Here is a 13913-nt window from a genome sequence, read left to right on the forward strand (position 1 = left end):
AATGTCCGTACTATCCAAAGCTATGTATAGATTCAATAGAATCCCTATCAAAATCTCAGTGGCAATTTTTTTTTTTCAGAAGTGGAAAAAGTCATCCAAAAATTCATATGGAATCTCAAGAAACCTCAAATAGCCAAAACAACGTTGAATAAGAGGAATAAAGAAATAGGTTGGTGTCCTCACATTTCCTGATTTCAAAACATACTACAAAGCTGCAGTAATGAAAACTGTGATAGTCACATAAACACAAACATGTAGTCCAATGAAATAGAATAGGGAGCCAGAAATAAACTCTTTTGTGTGTGGTCAAATTATCTTTGATAAAGGTGCCAAGACCACACAGTGGGGCAAGACAGTCTCCTCAACAAGTGATGTTGGGAAAAGTGGATATCCGCATGCCAGAAGAATGATGTTTTACCCTTACCTTACATCCTATTAAAAATAGACTAAAGACCTAAAACGATAAAACTTCTAAAAGAAAATATATGTAGAAAGCTTCTGGACGTTGGCTATGGCAGTGATTTTTTTGGATGTGACACCAAAAGCACAGACAACAAAAGCAAAGATGCATAAGTGGGGTTGTGCACTAAACTGCAAAAAAAATCACAGCAAACTACAGAGTGAAAAGGCAACCAATAGAATGGGAGAATATATTTGTAAATATATCTGATATATATGTATCTGATAAAGGGTTAATATCCAGAACATATAAAGAAAATTTTACCACTCAACAAAAGCAACAAAAATAACCTGGTTAAAAAATGTACAGAGGACCTGAATAGACATTTCTCCTAAGAAGATGTACAGATGGCCAAAAAACATAGGAAAAGATGCTCAGTATCACTAATGGTTAGAGAAATGCAAATCACAACCACAATGAAATATCTCCTCAAACTCATTAGGCTGGCCACTATTTAACAAAAACACAGAAAATAATAAGTGTCAGTAGGATGTGGAAACATTGGAGCTCTTGTGCAATATTCGTGGGAATATAAAATAGTGCGGCCACTATGGAAAACAGTATAGAGTTTCCTGAAAAAATTACAAAGAATTATATGATCCTGCAATCCCACTTCTAGGTATATAATGAAAACAACTGAAAGAATCTGGAAGAGATGTTTACATACCCCTGTTCATAACACATTATTTACAATAGCCAAGAGGTGGAAGCAACTCAGATGTTCATGAACAGATGAATGGATAAAGAAAATGTGGTATGTATATACAGTGGAATATTGTTCAGTCTTAAGAAAGAAATTAATCCTGTCACAATCTACAACATGGGAGAACCTTTAGAACATTATAAGGGAGATAAGCATTCACAAAGAGACAAATGAGGTATCTAGAGTAGGCAAATTCATAGGAACAGAAAATAGAATGGTGTTTGCTAGGGGGAGCAGTAAATGAGGGGCTATTGTTCAGTGGATATAGTTTCAGTTTCACAAGTTGAAAAAGTTCTAGTTCACTGTTCTTTTGTAGAACAGTGTGAATTTAGTTACCACTACTGGGTTGCATACTTTAAAGTGGTTAATATGGTGAAATTACATTACGTGTTTCTTTACTACAATTAAAAAAGGAAAAAAACACACAAATAAATTTGGAAGCGTAAGAGCAATCAACGTTGAAGAGAGGATTTGACCTCGAGTGGAATACTGATACACAGTAATTAGAAGGCCCCAGATGCAATATTATTAACTTAGCAATGTGGCAAGTCAAAATATGTATCAAAGAACATGAAAAGATTCAAATCCTTTGTAAATTTTATTTTGCAGAAATATATAAAAAAAATTTTGTACGTAAGTGTTCATGCCAACATTATAAGAACAAACAATGGTGAACAAATTCTGTATTCAATAGTAAGAGAATGGTTAATGATTAATTATGGTAGATTCATTTGGTAGAATACTATGCAGGCTGTAAAAATTATGAAGATTCTCATCGTCATAAGAAAAGGTACATTATATATGGCTAATTCAAATGCAGGTTACAAAACTGTTGCATTATTTTAAGACAGATACAGATGTACAGACAATTTGTTTAATAGTGGTTATTTCTTGGTAGTGACTGGGTAATTTTATTTTCTTTATTTTTTTCATGTATTTTTCTTGTTTTCTGTAATGAGCATCATTTTCTTTATGAATTAACGCAAATAGTAATAAGATATAAAATAAATCACTAAAATTTAAGAAGGTACCTCATTGTACACACGGTATAATCCCCAAGACAAAATCAAATATTAAAAAATTACACATAATTTGGACAAATCCATAGAGAAGTTTAAGTGTTTAATATAAAGAAGAAAAATCTTAAGATATTAAAATCTCTTTACAGAAAGAGAAAATAGATTTATATTGTATTTCTTCAGTTGGTAGGGGTAGAATTATAGAGATGGAGCTTTCTTCTTCAAATAAGAATTTCCTGAGAACCATAACTTGTGGTATATTTACCCAGGGTAACATAGAAAGGAATCTCAGCATTGAGTATCATATAGTTGACTAGCACTTGATTTAGGGTAATTTTTGCATTCTAAATATCAAAATTGGAGTGGTAAATCCTTTTTTTTTTTTTTTTTTTAATGGATGCACATAAATCTTTTGGCTTAGGGAACTGCATGACCTGCTCTTCTTCTCAGAATTCTTCTAGAATTAGTGTTTATCAAGCCCCATCTCTCAATCCAACAGTCATGTGGGATAGATAGCTTGTCCGGTTTGACACATTTAAATAATGAGTGGGTCAAACTTTTTTTAGCATGTGTATTTGTTGTGAAGATAGTTACAAAGCTAGAATCCTGTGTGATGCAATAATTTCTAAGAAATATCTTATCTCCTCTACAAAACAGCTCTGAATAGACTAACAAAAAGGCCTTTGAAAAAACTGAGTAATGATTCTAGTATTCATCTGAATAACTTAATGAATGACCTAAATCCTTATCCATTTTGTAAATTGAGATACAATTTGCATATGGTAAACTGCAGAGATTAAGTGCAGGGTTAAATGAATTTTGACAAAGTATATACCAACATAATTATTACTTGACTCAAGATATAGAACATTTTTATTACCTTATAAAGTTATTTGCAAGAAAAAAGAAGTATGTGAAACAAAATATTAACAGTGATTAACTGGTAGAAATCTGGGTGGTTTTATTTTATTCTTGTCTTCCAACATTTTCTCAATATTCTACAATGACATGGATTTATATTTGTACTTTAAAAGTAAGTAAAATTTTGTTTCTACCATAGAATTAAAACCATGAAAAAGAATTCACAGCAGAATGATAGGAAGGAAACATGCCAATATTTTAGTAGTGGTTCTTTCTGGTAAATGGGGTAATGGGTATTTTTATTTCTTCTCTTTCCCCCAAATTTAAAAATACTCATTTAGTGTTTTGATAGACAAAACACCCTATTTTAAAAGATGACACCAAACATGGTTCTTTGAGAATTTCATACTGCTTATGTCAGAAAACTACTAAAATATGTTTGAGGAAACAGACGAGCTGAGAAAATTCAAGTCCATTAATTGCTAGGTGCCCTTTTATTTTCTTCTAAGAAGTTATCTTTTGTTTTATAATCCATGAGTGTTTTTGGCTTGCCCTCATATTTTTATTGCTATAACTATTTGTTTTGTTTCGAAGTTTATTTATTTTGAAATAACCTCAAACTTACAGAAGAGTTGTAAGTACAGTACAAATAACTATTTTTTCTTATCATTTGAGAGGAGGTTCCCCATCTGATCCCCCAGTAATTTCATGTGTATGTCATGGAAATTATCATGCAATTACAAACAATGTCTATACAACCACATAAAACCATCAAAATCAAGAATTTGGGAGGCAATATCTGCAAGACGGAGGCCTAGGAGCCCAATGCTATTCTTCCTCACAAAACCAAATAAATACAGACTAATGAAAATAGCTCAGGAAAAGCCATGGACCGTATTGAAGAAGCATCAAAAACCCAGTGGAACTAACAAATTTAGGATAGCTGCATTGAAAAGCATAGGAAGCATTTTACTTGTGTCACCCCAACCCAGAACAGCTCACTGCCAGCAAGGATCCCCTCATGGGAATTTGACCCCCACAGGAAAAAGGAGAGTGGGAAAACCCTGGAAAGCCTTACCACCATGGACATTTGCAGTCGTTGCTACCAAGGAAGCCCACAAGTCTTTACCAATGCTGATCCAAGCTAATGGAGCTGCCTGAATGCTTGCATCTCCTCACGAGAGCTGGAGCCGGTGCTATGGCGAAACCTGCTCCAGGAGACCCAATCACTGCTGTGAATTGCTTTTGGGGATTGGAACGCCACAGCATCTTGCCATATATGGGACTGGAGTTACTGCTGCTCCTGCCACACCCCTGGTCATAGATCACAACTTTATCTCACCATTACAGGGCAACCACCATTGTTCTGATACCTGCCCCCCTGGGTTATGGGTCATGCATTAACCTCCATTGCCAGAGCCAGGCTGCCACTGCTTTGAGCCCTGCTCCTAGATTTTAGGTTATTGCTCTGGTCTGTCACTGCTGGGGCCACGTTATTGCTGCTCTGAGCCCTGCACCCTGGATCCCAGTATGTGACTAATGGGCCACCACTAGGGGCATGCTGCTGTTGTTCTATGGCTGTCCCCTGGGATGAAAGTTAGGACTCTGACCCACCACCCCAGGCAGTGCTACTACTTTACCCTGCCATCTGGGCCCAAGCCACTGCTGCAGTATTTCATTACAGGACCTGTGCCACTGGTGTGTCCCTCCCTCAACTTGAGTCACTGTGGCAAGTCTAGAGACTCACCCCCACCCCCCCCAGTTCTTCAGGGATCTCACCTGTTTGCACCTTAGACGTCAGTGCCACTGCCATAGAAAGAGTACCTAGGCCTCAACCCAGGCACTGTAGTAGTTTTGTGTATACCTGATCCTAGGGCTCTGACTCCACTATTGGTCTCAGTACCAGCTTATCAGACTAGGTGTCAAGAGTGGTCCCCTTTCTTAGAACTTTCTCTCATGGGCCGCAAAGGAAAATAGGAGGACACCAACATCCTTTACCTCTGAGGATCCCAGTAGCCTTACCTGTGGCTGCCAATTACAGGACCTCCACAGAGGGCCACAGAAGACCCCCACAGACACTGACCTCATGATAGCTGCTTGGAGACTGGCACTGTGCCCTCACAGGAAAACAAAAACAAAACACTGCCTCACAACCAGCTGGCACAGTTGCAGGAACCATCAAGTGAAACTCTTTCTTTACTGAAGCTAGTCCTAAAAGGCTGGAGAGTTCAATGTTTCCTCACATGCACAGACACAAATGCAAAGCAACCAGAAACATGAAACCTCAAAAAACATGGCACCACCAAAGGAACACAATTTTCCAGTAACTGAACCCAAAGAAGTGGAGCTCTATAAGTTACCCGAAAAAGAATTCAAAGCAATTATTTTAAGGAAGCCCAGTGCAATTCAAGAGAACACAAATAGACAACAAACTCAGGAAAACAATGCATGAACAAAACAAGAATTTCAACGACTCATAAAAACCAAACACATTTCATAGCTAAGGAGTACAATGAATGAACTGAAAAATGCTGTAGAGGAAAGGCTCAATCAGGCAGAAGAAAGAATCTGCAAAATTAAAGAAAGTTCTCTTAATATTGTCTAGTCAAGGGGGAAATACATTTGAATGAAAAAGATTGAAGGAAGCACACATGAATTATGGGACAGCATCAGTTGAAATAATATTCAGATTATGGGAGTCCCAGAAGGAGAAGGGAGAGTAAAAGGGACAGAAAACTTATTTAAAGAAGTAGTGTCTGAAAACTTTACAAATCAGGGAGAGATATGGCCATCCAGGAACATGAAGGCCACAGATCCTAAATAGATTTTACCCAAAGAGATCTGCACCTAGACACACTATAATCAAGATCTCAAAAATCAGATAAAATTTTAAAAACATCAAGAGAAAAAGACTCATCACATTGAAAGAAATCCTGATAAGGCTATCAGCATATTTCTCAGCAGAAATCTTGCAGACCATGAGAGAGTGTAATAAATTTAAAGTGCTCAAAGGAAAAAGAAAAAAAAAATACCCAGGAAAGCTGTTCTTCAGAGATGAAAGAGAAAGAGACTTTCCCAGACAAATAAAAGGTGAGGGAATTTTTCACCGTGCCTTACAAGAAATAGCCTCTTAATGAATGAGTGCTTAATGAGTTCTTGGAGCTGAAATAAAATGACGCTGCCTAATAACATGAAAATATATGAACATAAAAAGTTTACTGATAAAGGTTAAATTCAAAATTCAAATTCAAATATAGTCAAATTCAAAATATTCTAATACTGCAGTGGTACTTTGTAAATAACTTTGGACTCGAGCATATAGGTTAAAAGACAAAAATGTTAAAAATAACTACAGCTACAATATTTTGTTAATGGACGCACACAATTGAAAAGGTGTAAATTGGGACACAAACAGCATAATTGGGGAGGGAGTGAATTTGTAGAATTTTTTTTATGCAATTGAATTTAAGTTCTAGCTTAAAATAGACTGTTAAAACTATGAACTGTATTATGAAAGTCTCATGGTAATAACAAAGAACAATCCTATAACATGTACACAAATGATAAAGAGAAGAAAGAATACCAGAACAAAAAAATCATCAACTCACAGAGACAGCAAGAAAGGACAGAGGGAACTATGAGACAATAAGAAAGCAATGAACAAAATGGCAATAAGTGCTTACCTATCAGTAATTGCTCTAAATGTAAATAGTTTAAATTCTCAAATTAAAAGACATAGGGTAGATTAATGGATAAAAAAAAGGACTCAACTGTATGCTGCCTACAAGAGATTCACCTAAGCTTTAAAATACTCATAATGAAGGGATGGAAAGTATTCCATGTAAATGGAAACCAAAAGACAGCAGGGATAGCTATACTTATATCAAACAAAATAGATTTTAAGTAAAAAATTAGATAATGACAGAGGTGTCAATTCATTAAAAGGATGTAACAATTATAAATATATATGCAACTAACAGTAGAATACGTAAGATATTAAACATTTACAGATCTGAAGGTAAAAACAGATAGCAATGCAGTAATAGTAGGGGACTTCAATACCCTGCTCTCATCAATGGATAAATCATCCAGACAGAAAAACAGTATGGAAATAATGAAATTGAACTACAGTTTAGACCAAATGGACCTACAGACAGAATATTACAACCAACAGCAACAGAACACCCATTTTTCTCAAGTATCACGGAATATTCTCCAGGATATACTATGTTATATCACAAAACAAGGCTTAACAAATTTAATAAGATTCAAATCTTATCAAGTACCTTTTCTGACCCCATGGTATGAAATTAGAAGTCGGTAACAGGAAGAAAGCTGGAAATTCACAAATATGTGGATTAAACTTCTGAAAAAGTAATGGATCAAAAGGAAGTAAAATATTGAAACAAATGGATATGGAAACACAAATATCAAAACTTACAGGGTTTAGCAAAAGCATTTCTAAGAGGGAAGTTTATAATTATAAACACCTACATTAAAAAAAGAAGATCTCAAGTAAACAACCCAACTTTATTCTCAAGGAAATAGAAAAGGAAGAACAAATAGCAAAAGGAACAAAATAATAAAGATTAGAGCAGAAATAAATGAAATAGAGACTAGAAAGACAATAGAAAACATCAGTGAAATTAAGAATTGATTTTTTGAAGATGAACAAAATTGACAAACTTTAGCTAGGCTTACTAAGACAAAAATGAAGTGGACTCAATAAAATTATAAATGAGGGAGGAGACATTGTATCTGATACCATAGAAATACAAAGGATCACAAGAGACTATTAAGAATATATGCCAACAAATTAGATAACTTAAAATAAATGGGTAAATTGCTAGACAAATACAACTTAGTACGACTGAATTGAGAAGCAATAGAAAAACTGAACAGACCAATAATGAGCAAGATTGAACATGTAATCAGAAACCTCCCAACATATAAAAGCCAGATGGCTTCACAGGTGAATTCTACCAAACATTTAAAGAAGGATTAATACCAATCCCTAAACTCTTCCAAAAGAGCAAGGAACACTTCCTAACTCATTTTATGATGTCAGCCTTACCTGATACCAAGCCAGAAAAGGACACTAGAAGAAAATAAAATTATAGGCTGATCTTCATGATGAACGTAGATGCAAATATCTTCATCGAAATACTAGCACCAAATTCAAGAGCACGTTAAAAGGGTCATACACCGTGATCTAGTGGGATTCATCCCTGGGTTGCAAGGATGGTCAACATATGTAAGTAAGTGAATAAATGTGATACACTACATTAACATAATGAAGGATAAATATCATATGATCATATATTAATGGATGCAGTAAAATCATTTAACGAAAGCCAACATCCTTTCATGATTAAAAAAAAATAAAACTCTCAATAAACTAGGTATAGAAGGAATGTTCCTCATGGCAATACAGATAATATAGAGAAGCCCATAGCTAACATTACCTTCAGTGGTGAAAAGTTAAAAGTCTTTAATATCTGGGTCAAGACAAGGATGCCTACTCTTACCACTGTATGCTATTTAACATAATACTGGAAGTTGAGGCTGGAGCAATTAGGCAAGAAAAAGAAAGGCATCCACATCAGAATAAAAAAAATTAAAATTGTCTCTGTTTGCAGATGACATGATCTTATATAGAGAAAACCCTAAATACACCACCAAAAACTCTTATAGAAATAATAAATTTAGTAAAGCTGCAGAATACAAAATTAACATACAGAAATCAGTTACATTTCTATACACTAACAATGAACTATCTGAAAGAGAAATTAAGAAAGAAATCCCATTTACGATACCATTACAGACAAAATATTTAGGAATAAATTTAACTAAGGAGGTGAAAGATATGTACACTGAAAACTCTAATACACTGGTGAAATCTATTGAAGTAGACACAAACAATTGAAAGATATCCCTTGCTCTTGTTTTGGAAAAATTGATATTATTAAAATGTCCATATTGTCCAAAGCAATCTGCAGGTTCAGTGCAATCCCTATCAAAATTCCAATGACATTTTTCACAGAAATAGAAAAACTGTCCTGAAGTTTGTATGGAACCACAAACAACCCCAAATAGCAAAATAAATTCTGAGAATAAAAAACAAAGCTGTAGGCATCACACTTCTTTATTTCAACCTATATTACAAAGCTGTAGTTACCAAAACAGTGTGTTCCTAGCACACAGGCACACGGATGAGTGGAATAGAATAGAAAGCCCAGCCATAAACCCATGAATATATGGTCAACTAATTTTGCCAAAGGCACCAAGAACACATAAGGGGAAAAGGATACACTCTTCGGGCAGTGGTATTGGGGAAACTGGATACCCACATGTAGAAGAATGAAACTGGACTCGTATCTTACACCAGTCACACGAAAAATTACTTGAAATGTATCAAAGACAAATGAAGCCATAAAAAAACTTACCTGAAACCATAAACCACCTAGAAGAAAACATAGGGACAAATCCTTGAATCCTTGACATTGGTCTTGGCAATGCTTTCTAGGATAAGACACCAAGTGCACAAATGAAAGCTAAAATAAACAAACAGGTCTACATAAAACTAAAGAGCTTCAACACAGCAGAGGAAACAATACATGGAAATAGCAACCTACAGAATAGGAAAAATATTTGCAAACTGTATATCTGATCTGGGGTTAATATCCAAAATATAAACAATTTATAAAACTAATAGCAAAAGAGCAAATAATCCAATCAGAAAATGAGCAGAGGATAAATACACATATTTCCAAAGAACACATACAAATAAATGGCCAATGGATATATTAAAAGGTGCTCAATATCACTAATCATCATGATAATGCAAATCAAAACCAAAATGAAACATACCTTCATATCTATTAGAATAGCTATCATCAAGAAAAGACAAGTGTTGGCAAGGATGTGGAGAGAAGGGACCCCTGGTTCACTTGTTGGTGGGGATGTAAATTGATGCAGCCACTATGAAAAACAGTATTGCAGATCTTTTAAAAATTAAAAATGGAACTACCATATGATCCAGCAATCCCACTCCTGGGTATTTGTACAATGGAATTGAAATCAGTTTGTCAAAGACATAAATGCACCCCCATGTTTATTGCAGCATTGTCCACACAGTAGCCAAGAGATGGAAACAACCTAAATGTCCTTTGATGGATGAAAGGATAAAGAAAATGTGACATATGTTTATAAAAGATATTATTTGGCCATGACAAAAAAGGAAATCGTGCCATTTGTGACATCATAGATGAACCTGGAGTGCGTTATGCTAAGTGAATAAAGCCAGATATAGAAAGACAAATAGTGTATGGTTTCATTTACATGTGGAATCTAAAGACAAAAAAATTTTTTTTCATAGAAACAGAAATTAGAGTGGTAGTTACCTGGGGCTGTGGGGAAGGGAAAATAGGGCAATGTAGATCAAAGGGTACAAATTTTCAGTTATAAAAAGAAGTTCTGCGGATTTAATGTACTTCATGGTGATTATGGTTAATAATATGGTAGTGTATACTTGAAAGTTGCTGAGAGTAGATCTTAAGCATTCTCATCACACACACGCGCGCGTGCGCAGACACACACACACAAATAGTTAATTCTGTGAGATAATGTAGTGTTAAGTATCTTCATCTTGGTAATCAGTCCACAGTGTATACGTATGTCAAATCCACTTGCCGTACATTTTAAATATTCACAATTATATTTGTCAGTTATCCCTCAATTTAAAAAAATTAAAACTATGAAGAAATTCACAAAGATGCATACATACTACAATCTAATCATCAGACCCCATTCAAATTTCTTAGTTTTCTTCACATTATTTATAGCAACACGATTTAGTTCAGAATCACATATTGTCTTCAGTTGGCATGTCACTCTTAACCTCTGCTGTGGACAGTTCCTCAGTCTTTCCTTGGAAATTAGGAAGTTTACAGGGCAGTTATTTTGTAGAATGTTCCTACATTTGGGTTTGCCTGATGTTTCTTCATGATTATATTTGGCATGTGGATCTTTCATAGGAATATCATAGAAGTAAGTGATCTTGTGTTCTTTGCATTGCATCCTATCAGGTGCTATCCAATTTCTTTTTTTAATTAAACTTATTGGGGTGACAGTGGCTAGTAAAATTACATAGGTTTCAAGTGCACAATACTATAATACATTATATATCACATTGTGTGTTCACCACCCAGAGTTAGTTTTCCTTTCATCACAATATATTTAACCCTGTTTATCCTCATCTACCACCACCACCCCCCTTACTCTCTGGCAACCACTAAATTGTTGTCTGTCTATGAGTTTTTGTTTCTTTATTTGTTTATCTTGTTCCTTTGTTGCTTTCAGTTTTATATCCCACATATCGGTGAGATAATATGGTTCTCAACTTGTTCTGTCTGACTGATTTTGCTTAGCATAATAATCTCAAGAGCCATGCAAAAACCACAATAAGATGTCACCTCACACTGATTAGAGTGGCTATCATCAACAAGACAAATAATGACAAGTGTTGGAGAGGCTGTGGAGAAAAAGGAACCCTCATGCACTGTTGGTGGGAATACAGATTGGTGCAGCCACTATGGAAAACTGTGGAGGTTCCTCAAAAAATTAAGAATAGAATTACTATATGACCCAGCAATCCCTCTCCTGGGTATATACCCCGAAAATCTGAAAACATTTATTCGTAAAGATATATGTACTCCAATGTTAATTGCAGCTTTATTTACGATGCCCAAGACATGGAAACAACCAAGTATCCGATAGACAATGGAATAGTACTCTGCCCTAAGAAAAGATGAAATAGTGCCATTTGCAACAACGTGGATGGATCTTGAGATTATTCTAAGCGAAATAAATCAGACACAAAAAGTCCAGACCCATATGATTTCACTGGTATGTGGGATATATAACTGAAAGCAACCAAGGAACAAGACAAAGAAACAAACTCATAGGCACAGACAATAGTTTAGTGGTTACCGGAGGCTAAGGGGGAGTGGGGGTGGTAAATGAGGATAAACGGGATCAGGTACACGGTGATGGAGGGAGAGCTCACTTTGGGTGGTGAACGCATGGTGTGATATATAGAAGATGTAATACAGAACTGTACACTTGAAGCCTATGTAACTTTACTAACGGTTGTCACCCCAAAACCTTTAAAAACAAATCTCATTTTAGCTCCTCTTTCAATGCCAACAATCCCTTCTCAGTATTTCTGAGATTTTTATGCTGTACTATCCCCTTTTGTCTAGAACAGAAGCTAATATTCAGCTGGCTCTCAGATCTAATCTTGGCTTTGGGGAAGGTGGATACAATCTTGCTATTTCAGATTTTCATTTCTGTTGTAATCTTAGAACTGGTAATACCTACGTCCGGGGTGTGTAAGGGTACTGGTGCCCAGGGTGTTTCCAAAGTCTGTTGTCCTTGTGTGCTGGAGGAAGACAGACTTACACTCTCGGATGCACAACTATATACAATTGATGATGACTGCTGTTTTTATTACACTTTTTTTGTCATGACAGGAAAAGTATTGCATGAGGAACATGTTGAACTCTTGATGGAAGAGTTTGCATTCCTGAAAAAAGAAGTGGTGGGAAAAGAACTGCTGAAAGGAACTCTTCTCTTCACAGGTCAGTTTTAGGTGGGATCACAAGTCATGCGTCACTGGTGAGGCCAGGATGCCATCCAGGTTTTTTCCTAGCTCTCTAAGATGTGAACTAGGGTTTATTAATGCTAAAGATTCTCTGTCTGAGGGCCAGTTTAATTTTTTAATGCATCCACAAACAGTAAAAATATCGATTTTTCTTCTTTCCTCAAGTATGATTGAATTGCTTGGTGGGTCTTGGGTAAAAAGTGTGTTAGAAATCATTGTGTACGGATCACGAGAATCTTCATGAGGGATTTAAACCCTGCTGTATGCAATGTGTTAAGCATACTTATGTTTCCATCCCCATCTACTAAGTAGAGTTTTCTCTCATGAAATCTTGAAAAAGCTGGAGATTATTTTCCCACAGGAGGTTGAAAATGAAACCTCTCTTTTTAAAACATGACTGAGAGAAAGGTTTTTGGAGAGGAGAATGTACTACTTTTTGTGGAACAAATAGAACATGCTAGCCCCTTTCATCCTCCAGCAAATTACAAGGATTTTGGCTGTGGCCAAAATACTTGATCTACCATATATTTGGCTATTTAATGTTGGTCATTCTTTGAGCACCTCCACTAGCAATAGGAAATGAGCGTTCTGGAGCCTCCTGTCCATTCATTTTTGAATGGACTCCTAATCTGTCCCTAGGATATCTGTGGCACCTTTCCTGAGGGCTTCCATTACAGAAAGGAAACCTTGACATGGCTTGGCATTGTTAAATTGTAACACCATTAATCTCTTCATGAGTTTCCAGAAAATATAATGGAAGCTCATTTCAAAATCCATCTTCAACACTTAAAATGGTATAATTAGTTGTGGCAACAAATAATAATAGCCATTAATTTTCACAAGGAACTGCGCTAAGTATATGGCATGCATTATTTCATGTTAATGCAAATGCTAATCCTATAAACTAGGTTTTATTACCCCCAGTATACAGGTAAAATATTAAACTCAGAGAGGTGAGTAGCTTCACAAAGTTGACACAATAGTTATGTGGCAGAGGCAGATTGGAGATTAGGCCTCTGAGAACATGGCTCAAAATTTTGATGGCTGCTTAGTCCTCTGCAAAGAACAAGAGCAAATGGTAACCAATGCAGAGGAAGCCACCTTTCTTTTGTAAGTTTGATACTTAGGTCTTAGTGATTTCAAACCATGTTGTCTATGAAAATAATAACTTCTGTTTGCTTTTCAAAATAATTTTTCAATTACAGG

General features: G+C 35.7%; 1 protein-coding gene across 1 annotated transcript in view; it reads left to right on the forward strand.

Moving 5' to 3' along the window:
* BLVRA (biliverdin reductase A) overlaps window positions 1-13913 on the forward strand; it is an 85843-nt gene that overhangs the window by 52531 nt on the left and 19399 nt on the right. Inside the window, exon 6 of the mRNA XM_088797860.1 lies at window positions 12577-12684. Coding sequence (XP_088653986.1) covers window positions 12577-12684 — 108 coding nt within the window. The remainder of the gene's footprint in view (window positions 1-12576; window positions 12685-13913) is intronic.

The sequence above is a fragment of the Rhinolophus sinicus genome, chromosome 4 (assembly GCF_057876585.1).
Source record: "Rhinolophus sinicus isolate RSI-liver-muscle chromosome 4, RSI-T2T, whole genome shotgun sequence".
NCBI classification, from domain to species: domain Eukaryota; kingdom Metazoa; phylum Chordata; class Mammalia; order Chiroptera; family Rhinolophidae; genus Rhinolophus; species Rhinolophus sinicus.